The sequence below is a fragment of the Nomascus leucogenys genome, chromosome 15 (assembly GCF_006542625.1).
Source record: "Nomascus leucogenys isolate Asia chromosome 15, Asia_NLE_v1, whole genome shotgun sequence".
Classification (NCBI taxonomy): Eukaryota; Metazoa; Chordata; class Mammalia; order Primates; family Hylobatidae; genus Nomascus; species Nomascus leucogenys.
Window position 1 is genome coordinate 61,968,907 of NC_044395.1, and position 22,017 is coordinate 61,990,923.

Genomic DNA, 22,017 nt, shown 5'->3' on the forward strand with positions numbered 1-22,017 from the left:
CAGACAACCCACTGAAGCTAAAAAATACTTCCTAAGCCTTTTGGCAATATTTTTGTTTTCTAAAATTCTTCAACTGAATAAGCACGTAACTGCATATACAAAACAATCCAACAACAAGAACATTTAAGAAAACCATTTTTCATTTTGGTCCTCATATAAACATATAAAGTTATTAATGAATACTAAGTGACTCAATAGATTCTAATTTGAAATCTCATTTTAGATAATTTCCCTTAATCACTGATAAATTTTATGACAAAAACTTCTTCAAGGGAAAAAGTTTGCACAAATCATCAAGCCAAACTTCTTCTCATGGTTCAAATTCAGAGCTGGTATTTCACAACAGTCTCCAAGCTTAGAAATCAAAATGAAAATTTCTATCCTACGTGGCCATATAATCAGTAGTACTAATAGGGAGACCAGAGAAGTACTGTCTTATATTGTGACCATAATCTCAGACTATAAAGCAAATTAAGTAGCATATGAAACCATCACACCACATCCACAAAAATAAAGACGTTTCATCCCTGATTTGAGCAGGAATAGGACAGAATTGGGTTTTCACCCTTAGGCAAGTTACTTAACCTCTCTGAACCTCAGTTTCATCTATAAAATGGAAATAAAAGTACTTATCTCATAGGGATGTTGTGAAGCTTAAAAGGAATAACGAGGGCTGAGCACAGTGGCTCACGCCTGTAATCCCAAGACTTTGGGAGGCAGAGGTGGGCGGATCACTTGACGCTAGGGGTTCGAGACCAGTCTGGCCAACATGGCGAAACCCTGTCTCTACTAAAATTACAAAAATTAGCAGGGCGTGGTGGCACATGCCTGTGGTCCCAGCTACTGGGCAGAGGCAGGAGAATCGCTTGAACCTGGGAGGCAGAGGTTGGAGTGAGCTGAGAGATTGGCCACTGCACTCCAGCCTGGGAGACAGAGTGAGACTCAGTCTCAAAAAAAAAAAAACAACAAACTGGGAGGCCGAGGCGGGACGATCACAAGGTCAGGAGTTCAAGACCAGCCTGGCCAACATAGTGAAACCTCATCTCTACCAAAAATACAAAAAAAACAGCCGGGCATGGTGGTGGGCGCCTATAATCCCAGCTACTCGGGAGGCTGAGGCAGGAGAATCGCTTGAACCGGAGCGGGTGGTGCACAGAGGCTGCAGTGAGTCGAGATCGCATCATTACACTCCAGCCCGGGCGACAGTGCGAGACTCCGTCTCAAAAAAAAAAAAAAAAAAAAAAAGGTGGGGGGAGTGACAAGGAACATAGAAAGTAAGATGGATGCAGGTCCCCCTCAACCCCAGGAATAAAATAGCCCAATATCCTAGGACAGTGACAGGTGTCTCTGGCGGCTTGAATCAAAACAGAGTGCATTCTAGAACCTGTGGTTTCTAGAAGCTGCACTTGTATACACAAGCAATGCCTCTCTTTCCTTACCGAAAGCAACACATGGCAGAATTCCCAAAACAGAAGGTGCAAATATCTGGCCTTTCGTGATTTATGTTTCTTGAAAATCTCATTCTAGGTAAGCATTTTTTTTTTTTTATCAAACAGAGCTGTAGATGTTATGTTGACTGGGTGTGTCCCCAAAAGAATCCTAAGTTATAACAGTCTTATTTTATACAGGGCACTTTCTATCTCAAAGCTCAGAACCGAGGAATAGCAGGCTGCTGGTGTTAGGGGAAAGAAGTTCAAGGCAAGAGTCCTACAACAGACTTTTAATTGCCAGCAAGCCAGTAGGAAACCCACACTGCCAAGGAGATACAAGCAGCCCCTGCCACCCAATCTTTGTTTCCAAAACTTTTAAACCCAAGCCAGCTTTTTTGTCGGGCACTACTGGACTTAGTAGTACCAGTGTTACAAATATAAACGGCAGTCACTTATTGCTTCCTCACTATGTGCCAAGTTCTGTGCTAAGCATACATTTTCCAAAATGTATGAAAACAACTGCACAAGTGTGCTCCCCACCCCCTCTGCTCTCAAGTCTGAAAACTCCCTTCACATCCTCAAATTCAACCTGTTCCCTAAACTCCGGATTCTCCACACCCTTCACTGACTCATTCAGGGCCAGGAGCCACATCTCTCCAAGCAATATGACCCCCAAACTCTTCATGCAATATTAAACCAAGCACTTCTCTGATCCAAAGCCCCTCCCACTCCCACACACCAATTCCAACCTGCCCCTAACTTGTTCCAACAATTCTGTTTCCCTCCAAACTTCGGACTTACGTAAGGCGCGGTGTGCCCTCACCGCCCCTCCGCATGCAACGTGCCTGTCCTTCACTCTGAAGTTCAAAATTCACAAACACACTGCACCTGGGCAGAGCCCGGGTTCCAATCCCACGAGAACTCTCCACACCCGCCCCAGTAGGGCCCGGGACTCTCCACCCCTCACCAGGCCAGGCCGGGGCGCGCTCGGCCTCGCTCCAGACCCCAAGGGGAAGTGGGAAATCTCCACCTGGCTCCGCAGGCGCGGCACGCGGCTCCTGCTCTGCCCTGGGCCCCGCGGCAGCCGCGCCCCCGTCCCGGCGCGGGCGGCAGCGCTCGGGTTGGCTGCGGCGGGCGCACTCGCCCAGCACCTCTGCGTCGGCCTGGCCGTCGTCGCGGGCCCGACGGCGGGCCCAGCCTGGGCCGCGGGCGCGGCAGCGAGGGCAACCCGGGCCCGCCGCGTCGGCGGCGCGTTGGGCACAGCCTCGGCAAAGCGAGTGGCCGCACGGCAGGGCCGCTGCTTCCCCGGGGGGCTCCAGGCACCCGGCGCACCCCGATTCCTCCGGCCGCGGCGGCAGCGGCGGCTGCAGCAACGGCGGCGACAACACCAACAGCGAAGGTCCAGAAGCCGGGCCTGGGGCCCCAGTCTTAGCTGCCGCCATCTCGTCACAGCGGCCCCGCCGGCCCCGCCGACTCAGAGCGGCCGCTGCCGCCGCGGAAGAGGCCCGAGTACTCGGACCTGCCGCCGCCATCTTGTTTCCCGTTTGAAGGGAGGTCGGTTGCGAGGGAGAAGAGTGGAGGGCGGGGCCGTGCGCGGTGGGCAGTGCTATCTACATATTCATGAGGGGCGAGGCTTCTGTGAGCCCAAAGAGGGTTCTCCTCAGACCTGATTGGCCAGAGGGGATACTTCATTAATATTTATTAGTTATTCTTTATATATGCGGTCATCAGCCGCACTCTCGAAAAGTCCTTGCAGTTTCCTCTTACTGAACTGAAAGAGGTGAGAACTGAGGGGCTTTATTGGCAATTCTGAACGATGTTAAACTTTGATACACTTATCCTGTAATGTCTTGATAACTGAGGAGAAAGTGAGTGGGGAATATGTGAGTTACTCAGAAACCTGCCTTAGTGTTCATTTGATATGAGGGCCTGAGCTCTCTCCTAAGGATGGGGGTAGCTTTGTGACTCAAACCAGGCCCACCATGGTAACTAATTGCCAAAAGCAGCAGCCGCTTGTCAATCCTACCTCCTCATCCTCTCTCTCCATGTCCCTTCCTGAAACTGCCCCCCTTGGCTGGTAAAACCACACTTTCCTGGTTTTTTCCCAGCCCCTTGGCTCCTTTTCAGTCTCCCGTGTTTGGGGCTTCCATGTGGGTGTTCCTCTAGGCTCAGGCCTCAGTCACCTTCCCACTCTGCGTGCTGCCCTGGTCCACATTTTCTTCCCTCAGGAGCTCCCAGATTGCTCTCTGCAGCCCAGGCCTCCTGAGTCCAGCCCTCCATATTCAACTGCCTGATGGAAACATCCTCTTAGATCCCTACATTCCTCATGTACAAAACTAATGTCACTGTCTCCCATCCTCCTTTCAAAACTGCTCTTCTTACTTCCTTCATCCTATTAAAGGTCCCATCCTCCCAGGTACACAAGCTCCAAACCTAGTCATCTTGAACTTCTTCCTTATCTCCCACAAACCATCAGTTATTTAGTCCTGTCAATTCCACTATCAAAATGACTATTTCCCCACTTCTTCATCCCATTCCCACTGCCCAATTCAGGTCTAATCATCTCTCACCTAGATTACTGCAGTAGCTGCTATAGATTGTCTCCCCTCTCCCAACCTCTCGTCTAATCCATCCTCCACACTCTTCGAGTTGCTTCCTATAGGCCAGCTCTGACCGTGTCACTCCTGCTTGAGCTAGGGAGAGGTGCTTGAACTTTGATGCTAGCACCCTTTCTGGATGCAGAGGTTCCAGGAGAAAGAATAACCCCTCTCTAATGGAAAGGTGGTTCGGCTACAGTAGTTCTCCCATTCTTTGCTTTCTTTGCCCTGGGATAGATTTGGAGCAGGGCAAAGAATGGGAAGCATTAAATAAATGGCATTTCTTAGTGGAAACCTTTATAGGATGACACGAATTTTGTAAAGAGAGAAAAATAAAAAAGCAACATAGGCTGGGGTCGGTGGCTCACGCCTGCACTTTGGGAGGATGAGGCAGTCAGATTGCTTGAGCTCAGGAGTTAAAGACCAGCCCGGGCAACATGGTGAAACCCCATCTCTACAAAAAATACAGAAATTAGCTGTGCATGGTGGCACTCACCTGTACTGGGGAGGCTGAGGCAGGAGGATCACTGGAGTCCATGAGGTTAAGGCTGCAGTGAGCCATGATGGCACCACTGCATTCCAACCTGGATGACAGGACGAGACATTGTCTCAAAAAAAAAAAATCAACATAATAGAAGGCATCAGAGGCCCTGGGTTTTGATGAGAATGCCCAGAGCTAGTGGTAAACCAATCCAGTGCCGAGTGATTGGTTAACTCAGAGAACAGGAGAAAAAAAAAGAGATGGATTCCCAAGGTAAGAACCAGAGGGCTAAAGGACAGTCAAGAGTTGAAGAAAGGCCAATGAGTGATTAAAACAGAGACCTGTTTGCATAGAGACCCAGACAGAATCCTTCCAGACACAGAAGTATGGCCTTGGCTAGGCTATCCTTTATCCATGGGTCTTGCCCACTTCCATCCCAACTTAAGGTTCTTGAGGAAATTTTTCCCGGATTCTGACAAAGGAGATCTGTGATCCAGACAATCATCATTAGAAATAGGGCCATTTGTGCAGGCTGTTCACTCTCGATGGTTTGGATCTTTTAATCTGTTTACTGTTGGAGGAGCTGAGCCACAGAAACATAGCATGCTTTCTTGGATACAAATAAATATAGAAAATTTCCTTCAGCAGAGGGAAAAAGCAAGAGGTCTGAGTAGCACTGGACCAGAAGCCAGGAGATCTGGGGTTGGTCTTGGCCCCTTCTAACTCACTGTGTGATTTCAAACAGCTAACTTCCCTCTGGGCCTCAATCTCCTCATCTTTAAAACAAGAGTATTGAAGGCCAGGTGCTGTGGCTCACGCCTGTAATCCTAGCACTTTGGGAGGCCGAGGCAGGCAGATCACGAGGTCAGGAGATCAAGACCATCCTGGCTAACATGGTGAAACCCCGTCTCTACTAAAAATACAAAAAATTAGCCAGGCATGGTGGTGGGCGCCTGTAGTCCTTGCTACTCGGGAGGCTGAGGCAGGAGAATGGCGTGAACCTGGGAGGTGGAGGTTGCAGTAAGCCGAGATTGCACCACTGCTCTCCAGCCTGGGCGACAGAGCAAGACTCCATCTCAAAAAAAAAAAAGAGTATTGAAAGTCATCAGTTCTCAACCTGGGACACACCTCAGAAATACCTGTATATATCAAGGTCCCACCTCAGATCTAGTGAACCCAGAAACCCAGGTGGGGGATATCAGGATGTGTATTTTTTTTTTAGTGCCATAAGAATTCTAATGAATACTCCTAGGTAAGACCACTACAACAGATAAATTCAAAGGACCGCTACAGCACTAACATTGTAGAAGTCCAACTTCCAATCTCCAGCCTCTTCTCTCCTCTATGCCATTGCTGAGTAATCTTACTAAAAGCAATAGTGGTGACAGAGGGCAAGGCACACCTAAGAAATCTGGAGAGCCACTCACTATGTGGGAAGCTAATAACAATGAGGATGATTCTAAAGTTTCAAGCCTAGCAGCCTGGGATTGTGATGAAAATTGACAACCGATAAAAATGCATCCAAACCTCTCTCCTTCCTTCCTTCCTTCCTTCCTTCCTCTTTTTTTTTTTTTTTTTTTTTTTTTTGAGACAGGGTCTCACTCTTTTGCCCAGGCTGGAGGGCAGTGATGCAATCTGCAATCACGGCTCACTGCAACCTCTGCCTCCCAGGCTCAAGGAATCCTCTCACCTCAGCCTCCTGAGTAGCTGGGACTACAGGCACATGACACCACACCCAGGTAACTTTTATATTTTTTATAGAGATGGAGTTTCACCATGTTGCTCAGGCTGGTCTCAAACTCCTAAGCCCAAGCGATCTGCCTGCCTCGGCCTCTCAAAGTGCTGGGATTACGGGCGTGAGCCACCATGCCTGGCCCAAACCTCCTTTCTATTTAGGGAATTCCCCATTCTGTATAGTGTTGATGAGGCTAGGGAAGCCAAAGCTGAAGGGATATTCTTCTCCCTGCCCCCTAACAGCTAGGACGTGACACATGACCCAGGCTCAGCCACCTGGCCACTCTTCTCTGAGCTTGGCATCTTCGCAAGTGACATGAAAACATAGAGACAATTTTAGAATTATTCATAGCAACAGAGACAGTAGGTATGCAACAGCAGTGGGGCCCTGGTGGGGTTTGAGGGGGGTGGCCCTGCCATGGTGAGGGTGGCCATGCCAGGCTGTACCTGAGACACAGACTTGGCTGTGGTTCCCATTGCCAAGCCTGCCTAGGTTACAGCCCATTTTCCATATCCGATGCTGCAGTTTTCCTGTCAACTCTTTGTATCCTTTCAGTAAATTTCATTTTTTCTTAAATGACTCACAATCTCTGTTGTTTACATCAAAGTACTCTAACTGAGACATTAGCTTGTTGTTTTTGAAGTGTCACCTAAAAATGGTTGTCAAGGGTGCTTGGTAGATGATAAAATGATACAGGAAGCTTAAGCCAACAGCCTAAAGTAGAACGAGCCCAAATAGCTTTTCTCTAAGGCCCCACCTGCACCACAGACCACCATGGGAGGAAGGATTCACAGACTCCCTTTAATGCACGATGCCAACTGGAACAAATGGCAGTGCAGCTGCAGGTACCAATGCTTCCCCTCCAGCTGCTTTCTGAGGATTGCACTGCTGTCAGAATTCCCTACCATCCTTCTCATAGCACCTCTACCCAGATAGCTCTGCATTGTTTTACCTCACCACTACCCCTTCCTCACTCCTCATCCACATCACTACAAACCTTCCCTCTAGCTCATGGCTCCAGCTTCTCCTTGCTGGACTGAAAGACTCAGATATGAGCAAGGCCATTCAGCCTAGTTCCAGGTGGAGACAAGGCTGTTTCTTCCTGCAAGCCCAAGACCTCTTCTTCCAGCTTAAGTGCTGCTGAGTCCATCCTGAGACCTCACACATCTAAGAAGGAGAAGGCTAAGCCCCTCAGACCACACCAGTGCCACCTCTCCTCTTTGGATAACATCTTCTTCCTGTACTCTTCCTCCCTCAAGTCAGATCTCCCCCTGAGATTTGGCCCCTTCCATTTTGCTTTAAAGATTCTTGCTACCTTCTTTTATTCATCTTCAGTTCCTTCCCTTTTGTTTCAGAGGAAGAAGTAATTCTTTCTTTTTTTTTTTTTTTTTTGAGATGGAGTCTTGCTCTGTCACCCAGGCTGGAGTGCAGTGGCACGATCTCGGCTCACTGCAAGCTCCGCCTCCCGGGTTCACGCCCTTCTCCTGCCCCAGCCTCCCGAGTAGCTGGGACTACAGGCACCCGCCACCACACCCGGCTAATTTTTTGTATTTTCAGTAGAGATGGGGTTTCACCGTGTTAGCCAGGATGGTCTCCATCTCCTGACCTCTACCTGCCTCGGCCTCCCAAAGTGCTGGGATTACAGGCGTAAGCCACTCCGCCTGGCCTAGGTAAGTAATTCTTTTGCAAATCTAATCCCTCCATCTGTGTTTGTCATGTCATCTGCCCAGCCTCCTCCAGACTCTTTCCAAACACTCTACGAATACAAATAAGACTTGGTGCTTGCCCCCTCAAAGTCAAACCTAACAGAAAGGCAAAAGTAGAAAAAAATATAGCAGAAAACAGAAGAGTTATAGAAGAATTGCAAGGGCTACAACAGACATAAACAGAGTGCCATGGAAGCAGGGAGCAAAGGTGAGAGGAAGTTCGGGAGATTTCACAGAAGAGGGGACATTTGAGCTCGTTTATAAAGACTGAGGGAAGGAAGTTCACCACATGGATACAAGGGAAAGCAGAGAGACAATAAGAGCCAAGGCAAAAGGCATAAAAGTTTGAGACCTGTGTGGGACTGATAAAGAATTTGATGTGGCTAGAACATCAGGTTAGAGATGAGACTAGAAAATTGCAGAAGAAAAGAAACTAGAATTTATTGAGCAACTACCACGTGCCAAGTGTCATGCTAAGCAACCATATACCTCTGTTATTTAAACCTAAAGTAATTGAAATATTTAATATTTGGCCCAAGGGATTGGTACATATGGATTTGTGTTTTGGTTTTGTTTGTTTGTTTGAGATGGAGTCTTGCTCTGTTACGCAGGCTAGAGTGCAGTGGCACAATCTTGGTTCACTGCAACTTCCACCTCCCAGGTTCAAACAGGTCTCCTGCCTCAGCCTCCTGAGTAGCTGGGACTACAGGCATGCACCACCACTCCCGGCTAATTTTTTTTTTTTTTTTGTATTTTTGTAGAGACGAGGTTTCACCATGTTAGCCAGCCTGGTCTTAAACTCCTCACCTCAAGTGATCCACTCTCCTTGGCCTCCTGAAGTGCTGGGATTACAGGCGTGAGCCACCATGCCTAGCCTGGATTTGTATTCTATAAGGATAAATCTCGATTCTATAATTATCAGTGAATAACAAAAAGAATCTAAGCAGGCTTCATCCCACCCCCAGAGTTGAGATATTACTGGAGAAAGTATGGTGCAGCTAATGTTCATTCATTCATTCATTCATTCAACAAATATCTATTGAGCACCTACTATGTAGCAGGATTATGTAAGTGCTAGGAATTCAGCAGCAAACATGGAAGACAAAGTCTAGATGCTGACCAGTTTGAGCAGGAACAGCATTAGGTACAGTGTTTGACATATTCCAGCTGCTGTGGAATGAATGAATATTATCGCCTTAGTTACACTTTCATGTTTAGTGACTTTCAAAGTACTCATTGTCAGAAAAAAATTCTAATTAACAAACAAGCACATTGATGGGGCAAAATAGTTCTTTAATTTCTTTTTTTTTTTTTTTTTTTGAGACAGAGTCTTGCTCTGTCACCCAGGCTGGAGTGCAGTGGTGCGATCTCGGCTCACTGCAAGCTCCACGTCCCAGGTTCACACTATTCTCCTGCCTCAGCCTCCCGAGTAGCTGTGACTACAGGCGCCCGCCACCATGCCCAGCTAATTTTTTTGTCTTTTTAGTAGAGACGGGGTTTCACCACGTTAGCCAGGATGGTCTTGATCTCCTGACCTCATGATCCACCCCCTTCGGCTTCCCAAAGTGCTGGGATTACAGGTGTGAGCCATGGTGCCTGGCCTCTTTAATTTCTTTACATTTTCCCTCCAGATGCCTATAAATCCACTTAGAATTGGCAACTAGTCTTACTCCTCTCTGCACCTCCCTCTCCTCCCCTCAGTCTTTCTTCCTCTTTTCCCTGCAGATTGCACTCAGGGCCCCTATTCTTGTTCCTCTAGGCTCTGGCCCCAAGTTCCAAGCAACCAATTAGTTTCCTCTTTGACTTAGTTGTTTTTAATTTTTTTTTTTTTGAGACGCGGTCTAGCTCTATCACCCAGGCTGCAGTGCAGTGGCGTGATCTTGGCTCACTGCAACCTCTGCCTCCTGGGTTCAAGCGATTCTTCTGCCTCAGCCTCTGGAACAGCTGGGACTACAGGCGTGTGCCCCCATGCCAGGCTAATTTTTTGTGTTTTTAGTAGAGACGGGGTGTCACCACATTGACCAGGCTGGTCTCAAACTCCTGACCTTGTGATCTGCCCACCTTGGCCTCCCAAAGTGCTGGGATTACAGGCGTGAGCCACCATGCCCAGCTGTTTTTTAAATTTTAATTGACAAATAGAAATTGTATATATTTATAGTATAGAGTTGTTCTTTTTGTTTTTTAAGAGGATAGAGGTGGCTTTAAGAAATCCTTTAGGTTCACAACCCAAATGTCCATCAATGATAGACTGGATTAAGAAAATGTGGCACATATACACCATGGAATACTATGCAGCCATAAAAAAGGATAAGTTCATGTCCTTTGTAGGGACATGGATGAAGCTGGAAACCATCATTCTGAGCAAACTATTGCAAGGACAGAAAACCAAGCACCACATGTTCTCACTCACAGTTGGGAATTGAACAGTGAGAACACTTGGACACAGGGTGGGGAACATCACACACCAGGGCCTGTCGTGGGGTGGGGGCTGGGAGAGGGATCGCATTAGGAGAAATACCTAATGTAAACAACAAGTTAACGGGTGCAGCACACCAACATGGCACGTGTATACATATGTAACAAAACTGCACGTTGTGCACATGTACCCTAGAGCTTAAAGTATAATAATAAAAAAAGATGAGAATTAATTATCATTAAAAAATTCAAAAAAAAGAAATCCTTTAGGTTCAAGATATAGAGAATAAGAGGTGAAAGAAATGGGCAAATGGCCTTACCCAACTGTACTCAGAGTGAAATATCTAAAAGACAAAACTTTCTCTGCTAGTATTGCTCACCTTTTACAGTGTAAATCACATTTCTTATTCTCGGAGAGTCTCTGTATTTTCCCAGTCTCATCAAAGAAATCCTACTACCTTCACTTTGCTCCAAGTCTCCAAGAAGGGGTGGGTCATGGTCCTGTCCCAGGAAAAGAATGCAAAGAGTGAAAACCTCTTCTTGTCATAAATAAATAGACGAATAGTTACATTGAGCAGAATGGAGGATTTGCCTCAGAAGAGAGTACTGTGATTGGAGCAGAAGAAAAAGTCAGGGGAGCTACAAAATAGCCTCTCAGAGATTGACTTTGTCTACTTTTGAAAGAAACGGGAGAGATGGGTTCAGCCAGAGGCTGAGAACAGAAAGCATCATCTCCCAAGTTCCTTTGTCCTGAAGGAAGACAGGCTTCTATACCAATCTACTAGTGATCGAGAAACCTGATGGGTTCTGCTCTAGAATGGTCATCGTCCCACCGTTGTTTGTTTACTTGGCTCTGTGCGCTGCAATCCCATCCCTGGGGAATGCCTGCAGGCGTCTCCTGGGTCTGTGACGTTGCTCAGTTTGACCACCAGGGGGCAAACTGCGCCTACGCGGTCTCCTCCACCCAGTTTCCAAACTCCAGAATCAGAATGTCAGAACTATAACTGGCTTTAGAAACCATCCAAGGCTTCCAATCAAATCTTTTTGTTTCAAGAGAAGAAAACCAAGGTCTAAAGAGAGGAAATAATTTGCCAAAGCCACATAGTGACTAGTAAAGTAGAAACTAGAAAACAAGTCTCTTGACTCACTACAGTTCTACACGTTCCACACCAAGCTTTCTCCAGTCTCATATTTAATTCTAGAATACATCGAGTTTTAATGCTATATCTGTATGAAAAGATTCTCTCCCAATTAGACTGTAAGAACTGGGGGCAAGAGACCATGTTCTGACCAACATTGTACATCTTCTTCTCTAGCACACTCTTCTGCAAGGCAACCTGTATGCCCAATACAAAAAGGAAGAATTCAACAAATATTGTTAAACTGCTATATGGCAAGTCCAATAATGGTTCCTGATAACACAGAGATGAAATATACCATCTCTGCCTTCATGATACTCCCTATCTAGGGAGGGAGACAGATACACCAACACCTATAATTTAAGAGATGAGCATTTAACAGTGATGTAGAAAAGGCAATATGGAAGCACAGGAGAGGAAGTGACTACGTACCTGGATGGAATACAGAATTGGGTCCTAAAGGAAGAATGAGAACTCATCAGAGAAGGGAAATGGGAATTACAAATAGAAGGAATAGCAGAATAAGCCAACACAAGGAGGCATGGAGGCACGTGTTCAGTGAAAATGACTCTGAGTAGCTACACACAGTATAGATAAGAAGTTGGACTGGGGCAGAGGAGGAGGAGTAAATAAGACTAAAAAGGGAGTCTGAGGTCAGCTGTAAAGTTGCTATTCATTTATTCAGTCATTCAACAAACACTAAATACTCCCACGTGCCGTGCAGTGTTGTTAATGATGGTGGTGGGATGATAATAAAAGTAAGGGTAATAATAATGATGATGAAAATACTAATGTGGGTGAATTCCAAGGATTTGGGCTCTCGAATCTAGGGTTCACTACTCACATGAATCAGATAATACAGATAAATATTCCATCCTCCATTTCTTTTCTTTCTTTTTTAAATTCACTTTCTATGTCAATAGCACGCCTACAAACATGGTGAACATTCCTAAAACCTGCCAGACTTTCCGTAAGAAGTGAGGCAAGCACCAACCCCACAAACTGACACAGTACAAGAAGGGTAAGGATCCACTGTATGTCCAGGGAAAGCAGCATTATAACAAGAAGCAGAGTGGCTAGGGTGGGCAGACTAAGCCAGTTTTCCAGAAAAAGGTTAAAACCACAAAAAAGACTGTGCTGAGCCTTGAGTGCATTGAGCCCAATTGCAGAGCTAAGAGAAGGCTGACTATTAAGAGATGCAAGCATTTTTAACTGGGAGGAGATAGGAAGAAAAGGGCCAAGTGACCTAGTTATAAAGCTTCATCTTTTTTTTTAATTGTGAAGACAATAAAATCTTGAAGTTAGGTTCACACACACACAAAATCTGTTATGTATTAGGCATTGTTCCAGGAGCTAGGGATATAGCAGTGATCAAAAATTAAAGTCCACAGCCAGACGCAGTGTCTCACACCTGTGGTCCCAGCACTTTGGGATGTCAAGACAGAAGGATGGCTTGAGCCCAGGAGTTTGAGACCAGACTGAGCAACATAGCGAGATGCTGTCTTTGTCTTTTAAAAAAAAAATAGAAAAGAAAACAAAAAAAAAAATTAAAGTCTAGGCTGTTGCAGAGCTTTCGTGCTCATGAGGGAGACAGATAATATACAAGTGAAAAAATATGTTTCAGAGAATGATAAGAAAGGAAAGAAAACAAGGCAATAAGATAGAAAATTACTCAAAAGCAGGCATCATTACATAGGTTGGACCAGGGAAACATCACTAAAGAAGTGACATTTGAGCTGAATGAAGTATTATGTGTAGAAAAGGTTGAGGGAAGAGCATTCCAAGCAGGAGAACTAGCAACAGCAAAATCCCTGAGGAGGGACAGGGCAGCTTGATGTATCCCAGGGACAGAAAGAAGGCCCATGTACTAGAGCATAGTCAGCACAGGGAGAGTGGTCTGAAGTCAGAGTGTAGACAGGGCCAGGGCATGGAAGGCTTTACATATTTGGCAAATGATTTGGATTTTATTCTTATTTATTTATTTAGAGACAGCGCCTTGCTCTGTTGTCCAGGCTGGAAAACAGTGGTGCAATGTTGGCTCACCGCAGCCTCCACCTCCCAGGCTCAATCAATCCTCCCACCTCAGCCTCCAGAGTAGCTAGGACTATAGGCTTGTGCCAGTACGCTTGGCTAATTGTTTAATTTTTTGTAGAAATGAGATCTCATGATGTTGGCCAGGCTGGTCACAAACTCCTGGACTCAAGTGATCCTCCCACCTTGGCCTCCCAAAGTGCTGGGATTACGGGTGTGAGCCACTGCACCCAGCCTTTGGATTTTATTCTAAGTGCAATGGAAAGGTTTTAAGCAAGGAAGGGACTTCACTAATTTACTTTTCTTTCTTTTTTTTTTTTTTTTCAGAGATGGGGTCTCACCCTGTCATCTGGGCTGGAGTGCAGTGGTGCGATCATGGCTCACTGCAGCCTTGACCTCCCAGGCTCAAGCAATACTCCTGCCTCAGCCTCCCAAGTAGCTGGGACTACAGCTACACACCATCATGCCCAGCTAATTTTTAAGTTTTTTATAGAGACAGGGTCTCATTTTGTTGCCCAGGCTGGTCTCAAACTCCTGGGCTCAAGCAATTCTCCCACCTCAGCCTCCCAAAGTGCTGGGATTACAGGCATGAGATATGGCTCCTGGCCTGATTTACATTTTTAAAAGATAATTCTGGTGGCTCTTCATTCCCACCTTTGAGTGGATACAGTGACTGCCACCTTCCAACTGCGTGACCCAAGTTGTATGGCACTGTTTTCTGGTGCTCTAACTGCATCCTCACAGACCTATTGAAAGAAGTCTCTGGCCGGGCGCTTGTAATCCCAGCACTTTGGGAGGCCGAGGCAGGCGGATCACGAGGTCAGGAGATCGAGACCACGGTGAAACCCCGTCTCTACTAAAAATACAAAAAAATTAGCCGGGCGTGGTGGCGGGCGCCTGTAGTCCCAGTTACTCGGAGAGGCTGAGGCAGGAGAATGGCGTGAACCCGGGAGGTGGAGCTTGCAGTGAGCCGAGATTGTGCCACTGCACTCCAGCCTGGGCGACAGAGCGAGACTCCGTCTCAAAAAAAAAGAAAGAAGTCTCTGGAACAAACTGCTTTTCTAAAGTCCCCCGAATGTGGAGGAGGTGAGAGAGCAAGGTCCACTCTCTTCGATACTTGGTAAATGAGGATGCCCCAGTACAGGAGGCCTCTGGCCAGTGGCAGAGCTTAAGACACTAGAAGAATGATGATCCCACTCCATGTCTTCTGCTGAAGACACCATGTCCCCACTCAGTTTTCCTCATAAGGGCTCTCTGACACTAAGGGCTATGTGTTCCCCATTCTGGTTTCCTGATACTTCCTCCTCTTGCATATACAGATTGTCCTGGGAACAGAGGGCTCAATGAGGCAGAAAAAAGACTTGGGAATATTCACATAGCCATATGGAAACCCATGTAAATACGGACGAGCCTCACTTTAAGAAGATCCATTCACTCACTCACATAGATACTGATCGAGCACCCACAATGCACCAGGCACTATTTCAGGTGCTGAGGATTCATTCATCCATTCTACAAACATTTTTATTTAGGCCAACTATATGCACAATATCTGGAGAGCCAAATAAATACAAAAATGGTAGTAGGTTCTAAATAAATGTTTGTTATATAGGTGAGTAACTGACTCAGTTGAGGGGTGAGAGTAGGGTAGGAATTGTTCACAAATAAATTAACTTTGAAGGTCCTTTAAATAAGACTTTCCTCCTAATGTAAATAAATTGGACCCAGCTTTATTTATTTATTTATTTATTTATATGGTACAGGATTTCACAATGTTGCCCAGGCTGGTCTCAAAGTGATCCGTCAGCCTCCAGAGAAGCTGGGACTACAGACATGCCACCACCACTGGCTGAACCCAGCTTTAAAGAGACTATTTGTTCATTGCTTTTCAGCACCTAATCGTGTAAAAGCAGCATACTAGAGCTGGCTTTTACCAGCTAAGGAGAGCCAGGGGTTAAATTTTCAGAAATGTTGCAAGCTGGTTATTGAACACAATCATTCCTAAAAATTAAATAACATAACATATAATTAAATAAGTTACACTTAAAACAGAGGTAATAAAAACGGAGTCATTACTTCCTAATTACTACTCTCAATGTTCTTGAGGTTATTTACATCTACTATGTCGATAGGGAGGAAATACTGTATAACGGTATCTCACTGTGCCTCTCTTCTCCACTGCGCTTTCAGTGATGTCACATTGGTAGCATGAGTTGGTCACAGTGGGAGTATTTACACCACAGACATTGGCAACTGTAAAAAACAAAACTTTTTTTCCCCTGGAGAACCAGTTGTTAAACATTTACCAGCACACCACTGGTGTAGAGTCTCTATTATGTAATCTTCTTGTGGTGAATCTTCTTTTAGAATCCTATGGACAGAATTAAGCGGACTAGGCTAAGTCTCTCCTTGACACTGATCCCTATGATCCTTATCGCTATGGTAATTTTACATAATTAAGCAACCTGCAGCAGAGGAGGTGGCCTTTTAGTCACAAATAGCATGTCACAAGAGGACTGTTTGAAGGAACTAGGATATTATTCAACAAACCTTTATTTAGCAGCAAATATGGGCAAAGCTGTGTGTTGAAGGCTAGGGAAGATATTAAATAGTAATATATGTTCTCAAAGAACTCACTATAGAGGAGTGAGTTCCTCTATTTCAATAGTGAGTTCCACTATTGAAAATACAATGTAATAAGTGCTATAACAAAGAAGTATGGAGGGGAATGGAGCTAACTCAGAGACCAGCAAAGAGGATTCAGAGCACCTAGAATATAAGTGTCGGTGTCTGTCTTGTTCTCCACTGTGTCCCTAGCACCTAGCACTATGTCTGGCCCAGAATTTGCACTCAATAATTGTTGCATGAGTGAAGGAGGTAGCAGTTACCTTAACCCTTGAAAAATAAGTAAGCTTGCCAGACAAATCAAAGTGAGTACAGAGAGGGCATTCCAGGGCGAAGAAACAGTGTTTGCAGAGGCATGGAGGGCCAAGAGCTTGGCACATTTGAAGAAAATGTTTAATGTGGCATGAGGGGTCCCGGGACCCAGACTGGTAAAGGTGAAGGTATGGAAGAGGGGTTCTCTGCCCCAAATCTCTAGAGAGCTCTCAAAAGACAAAAGGACTTGGCTTGTTCTGTATAGCCCTGGGGACAGAGCGAGGGGCAACGCAGGCAGTCACAGAGAATCAGATTTCAGTTGAATATAAAGAACTTTCTAACAGAGCTGTCCAACAGTGGAATGGGCTGCCTTGGCAGGCAATGAGCAAGTTCGCTATGAAGGAAGCAAGCAGATGCCAGATAAACTCTTGGTGCAACAAACTGCTATGGGGAGATGCATTTTTTTTTTCCTGACTAGGTTTTGGAAGAATTTATTCAGTCTCCTTTTTAAAAGGATATTAAATAATATATAGACAACTCTCTTCAATAGTAATTCTACAGAAGACACCGAGATTTTCTTTCTTTCTTTTTCTCTTTTTGAGACAGAGTCTTGCTCTGGAGTGCAGTGGTGTGAACACGGCTTACTGCAGCCTCAACCTCCTGGGCTCAAGCGATCCTCCTGCCTCAGCCTTCAGAGTAGCTAGGACTACAGGTGCGTGCCACTATGCCCAGCTATTTTTTTTTACTTTTTGTAGAGACGAAGTTGGTGGGGGGGGGTCTCACTTTGTTGCCCAGGCTGGTCTTAAACTCCTAGGCTCAAGCAATCCTCCCACCCCAGCCTCCCAAAGTGCTGGGATTACAGGTGTGAGCCACTGGGCCCGGCCTGACACAGAAACTTTCAAGTGTTTGTTTCTCATGTCAATCATTGACTAAAGCTGAGGCCAATAGTGGGCTGAAGGCTTTTCCAATCACTGAGGTCTTCACTCACTCATGTAGCAAGTATTTATTCAGTATCTGTGTGTCAAGGACTTTGCTAAATGCTCGAATTACAGATACAAATTTCAAAAGGCACCTGCACTCACAGTGCAGGGTAAAAATGCAAATAAATACTTACACTCCAACAGCTACAATTCAAAGTGCTATGGAAAACACAAAGACTAAACATTGACTTTGCCTGGGGGACTCAGGGAAGACCTCGGAGTGGAGGTGACTCAACTGACCTTTGGAAAGTTAAATGGGATTCACTAGATGGAGGAAGAGAGAGTCCAGGCAGAAGGAAAATGTGTGAGGATATGGAGGTGCGACAACGCATGGTCAGTTTGGGGAGGTGAGCGGTTGGCCAAAGTGTAGGGTAGGTGGCAATGGTAGATTGGAACTAAAATATGCGTGGTGTTCAATTCAATGCTGAAAATTTTAGATTTTAATCTATAAATGATAGGAAGTGAATAATAGGCTTTATGTGGGAAAGTGATGTGATCAGATTTGTCGGTAGAAATGATCAGCATAAGGCCGGGCGCGGTGGCTCACGCTTGTAATCCCAGCACTTTGGGAGGCTGAGGTAAGTGGATCAGCTGAGGTCAGGAGTTCAAGACCAGCTTGGCCAACGTGGCGAAACCCCATCTCTACTAAAAATACAAAAATTAGCTGGGCATGGTGGTACATGCCTGTAATCCCAGCTACTCAGGAGGCTGAGGCAGAAGAATCGCTTGAACCTGGAGGCAGAGGTTGCAGTGAGCCAAGATCACGCCATTGCACTCCAGCCTGGGCGACAAGAGCAAAACTCCATCTCAAAAAAAAAAAAGGAATGAAGATGGCCTCAACTCTGGGGATAATAGGGATGGACAGGAGGGCTGAGATGGTGGAGGCCTTTTTTGAAGTATGATGGGCAGGATGTAGAGGAACCCCATCTTAATCCACTTCTTACATCTAAGACATGAATGTATGTGCACAGCACATTTTAAACAAAGATGGAGAAAGGAAAAGATCACTGTCCCAGACCCTTAGGATGAGATTGTTTATGCAGTTAAGCAGCACAGGATTTAACTCTGAGATCCCTGGAAGCAAAGGCAAAAAGGGAAGCATGGTGACATGCATAAGCTTGCATAATCTGTTAAAATAAAGAATACTCAAGGGAAAGGAAGAGACTGGCCAGATTAGAGTAGAAGTTAAGCCTGAAGGGCACTGGACAGATCATGTTTGTCCCTGATCCTGAGAGCCCTAGGAAGGGCCAGTTTGGGGATCACTGGTTCCTCCTACTGCTCTCTTTTGGAGGGTGGAGATCTTGGGGGTAATACCCTGAAAGCACAGTGCAATGGAGAGCCCAGCCTTGGCCAAGAAAGATACTTTTACAGCCAGCCAGCCAAGTGTTTAAACCCGGAAATATGATTCCCTACCAGAGTGGGATATGGCTCAACGTCCCTTCCCACCTCATACTCCTCTGGCACTCTTTGGAGTCTCCATTAGCTCTTCAAGAGAAGCTGGGCAGAAAGTTGAGGTCCAAAGCAAGGATAGATGTATTTACTCAAAGTGGCCCAACAAGTTACGGATGGAGCCAGGACAGTGACTCTGCCCTTTTGATTTCAGAGCTTGTGTGTTTCTGGTCTGGCCAGAGCTGGCTATTCTCTTCTTAGGGTCCTATTAGTGCATGTGTTCATTCAACACAAGAGATGGAGCACCATTTGAGGGCTGGAGGGTGTCAGGGCCCTGTCCTCAGGGAGCTCCCCTTCTGGTAGGAAAGAAAACTCTTTGACAATCAGCTCTCTCTAAAGATGACTGAAGGTGACCATCGCTCCCAGAGAAATGCAGGCCTCACCAGCAAAGGCAAAGGAGAGATCTTGCCTTGATTCGGGAGTGGAAGGGGGGAGCAGAGGAAGACCTCCAGGGGAAGGCACAGGATCCCTATGGGCCGGCTTTCCTGAGAATGGCGCATGGGCAGAGGGAGTGGGGACAGGGGCAACTGGTATTGTAGGCACCTGGAATCAGGACCCTTTCTCTTTGTGGGGTGAGTGCTTCAACGTTCATTACCTTATTTCATCTTAGCAACAATCATGGGAAGATAGTAGAGATATTTTAAAATCTTAAAATGCCCATTTTAAAGCTGGGGAAACAGACTCTCAGGTGGCGTGCTGTAGACCACAAACTGAATTAAGAACGCCAGTGTCCTGATTCCATCCATCTGCCGAGTTCCGGGCACGCACCGCCGAGCGCCTTACCCTGAGCCTTCCCGGTACCCGCAGCCCCGACAGCTCAGCCATCCCCACCTGAAAGTTCCACCTGAGGTCTCCCTCGACTCTGCCCTCCTGCATTCTTGGCGTCGCGGGGAGTCAGGGGTTAAACCCCGTGGCCCGGGTGGCCCCTTCCCCCTCCGCAGCCCCCTCGCCTCCACTCGGCGCCGCGCCTGGAGCGTCCGTCCCGGAGACCCGCACAAGAGAGGAGGGGAAAAAGTGGGCCTGTTTCTCGGGTGGCCAATCCACCGAGCCCGCGGTGCCCCAGAGGAGGCGCCAGGGCTAGGCCAGCGCCAGGCCGGGCTGCCTGCTTCCCGCGGCAAAGTACAAATGCGCCCGAGCGCGGCGCCTGGAGTCCTTGGCGAGCACAGCCGGCCCGCGCTCAGCCTCCCTCCGCGGCCGCCGCGTCGCCGCCGCCGCTGGGACCGCAGCCCCGCCGGGCCCCAGGCCCCCGAGGCCCGACCCCCAGCCCACCGAGCCGGGGGCGCCGGCCGCCTCTAGCCCGCGCGCCCGGAACACCCGCTGGTCCCGCGCGCCTCGCCCGGCGCTGCGCGCTCGGCAGACGCCGGTCCTCTCCCTGCTTTCTCCTCCTCTCCCTCTCACCTTCCCCCTTTCTTTGATCGCCTCTCTCTCCTGCTGGACCTTCCTCTGTCTCTCCATCTCTCCCTCCTTTCCCCGCGTTCTCTTTCCACCTTTCTCTTCTTCCCACCTTAGACCTCCCTTCCTGCCCTCCTTTCCTGCCCACCGCTGCTTCCTGACCCTTCTCCGACCCCGCTCTAGCAGCAGACCTCCTGGGGTCTGTGGGTTGATCTGTGGCCCCTGTGCCTCAGTGTCCTTTTCGTCTCCCTTCCTCCCGCCTCCGCTCCCGGACCAGCGGCCTGACCCTGGGGAAAGGAAGGATGGTTCCCGAGGTGAGGGTCCTCTCCTCCTTGCTGGGACTCGCGCTGCTCTGGTTCCCCCTGGACTCCCACGCTCACGCCCGTAAGTAGACTGGGAGGCTGGGTGGGCAGAGGAGGGATGCGGCCCCTGGAATGTGCGGGACAGCGCCAGGACCTGGACCCCAAGCTCTTCTGACAGCCGTCCAGGCAGCACCTGTGCCGTAAGGGTGGAGACTCGGTGAGGACCAGTATGGGCCGGGGGACCGGAGGAACTCGACACGACTCAGAACTGAGAGAGGGCTGCTGCCAGGGACCTGAGGAGGGGCACCAAGGGCAGCGGGGGAGAGGGCAGGGCACTGTGTTTTGGGTTGGGGCAGGACTTACTGTTCTTAGGAGGGAGTCGGGTATGTCTGGCTACAGGTAAGGAGTGCGATGGAGAAGAAAAGGCTTTTTGCCTTTGGAAAGAGCCATTGGACAGAAATGAGAGGTAATTAGGATAACCTTCCCATTCCTTTCTCTCTTTTGATCCTCGCAACTCTCCTGTGAGGTGGGTATTATCATTCGCACTTTACAGATGAGAAAACTTAGGCTGAGCAAGGAGGAACTTGCTAAAACTTACAGAGCTAGTAAGCCATCCAAAGCCAGAACTCTAGTTCCAGATCCCATGCTTTATTCCCTGCCTCACAGTGTCTAGAAGGAACCCTGAATTTGCAGCGTGAGACTCTGGGAGGCGGCAGGGCACAGTGAGATAGACCAGCGTCTTCACCATCCCAGCCCCGCTGAATGCTGCTGCTGGGAGGCCGTCACAGAGTGCACCTCTCTGACCCTGGGTTTCCTAATCTATAAAGCGGAAGTAAAAATCCTAGGAGAGTGGATAGGATTAAATTAGAGAAAAGAGGTAAAGCAGCTAGCACAAAACTGGTGCTTGATAGCTTCCAAAACAAATCAGTTCCCAATTATGCTTTTCCACATAGATACAGTGTAACATCAAACAGGTTACATCATCAATCTGAGCCTCAGTTTCCTCACTGCCCCCACAATAGGCTGGTGGGACCCCCTCCCCATGCCTGGCCAATCTCTTAGAATGCTGTGAGGATGGGAAACCAAACCACATTCTCTTAATCAGAAGAAAGGAGCTTCATTCAAGCAGTGGGTTTCTCCAGGACATACATGGCACAGTCTGCGATTAAGACCCCGCGTTCCCAACTCCTAGTCTGGTGCTCTTTCCTCTCCCCAGCTCAGCTCCTCCATCTATGCCTTTCTTTTGCACGTGACATTCTAGAGCTGGTAGTGCTGGACTTTGTTACAGTCTTGTTTCTGCTCATGAGAGCAGGCTGAGTGTCTCTGGCCTGCCAGCAGCATGAGACTCAGAGAAGTCTTTCCATTACATAGAACAAGTAATGGAATTAGCTCAGTGTTGGATTCAAGTCCTGGCTGTGCCCCTTAGAGCTGTGTGACTTTTTGTAAGTCATAACTTCTCTGAGCCTCAATTTCCTCATCTGTC

The 22,017-nt window shown here is 47.4% G+C and overlaps 2 protein-coding genes across 5 annotated transcripts in view; one reads left to right on the forward strand and one right to left on the reverse strand.

Moving 5' to 3' along the window:
- The window catches only part of RNF169 (ring finger protein 169), a 96,363-nt gene extending 93,392 nt beyond the window's left edge, over positions 1-2,971 (reverse strand). For both annotated transcript variants that reach the window (XR_004033568.1, XM_030828759.1), the window contains exon 1: positions 2,461-2,971. Coding sequence is in view for 1 of the 2 variants with exons in the window: in XM_030828759.1 (XP_030684619.1) it covers positions 2,461-2,962 (502 nt within the window). In the remaining variant the exon portion in view is untranslated. The remainder of the gene's footprint in view (positions 1-2,460) is intronic.
- Positions 2,972-19,992: 17,021 nt separating this feature from the next.
- Positions 19,993-22,017, forward strand: part of CHRDL2 (chordin like 2) — a 34,294-nt gene continuing 32,269 nt past the window's right edge. For 2 of the 3 annotated variants that reach the window (XM_003254712.3, XM_003254714.2), the window contains exon 1: positions 20,244-20,616. In XM_003254712.3, coding sequence (XP_003254760.2) covers positions 20,535-20,616 — 82 coding nt within the window. In that variant the 5' untranslated portion in view covers positions 20,244-20,534. Of the gene's footprint in view, positions 20,617-22,017 lie in introns of all 3 variants that reach the window. The other variant, XM_003254713.3, reaches the window with a different exon arrangement.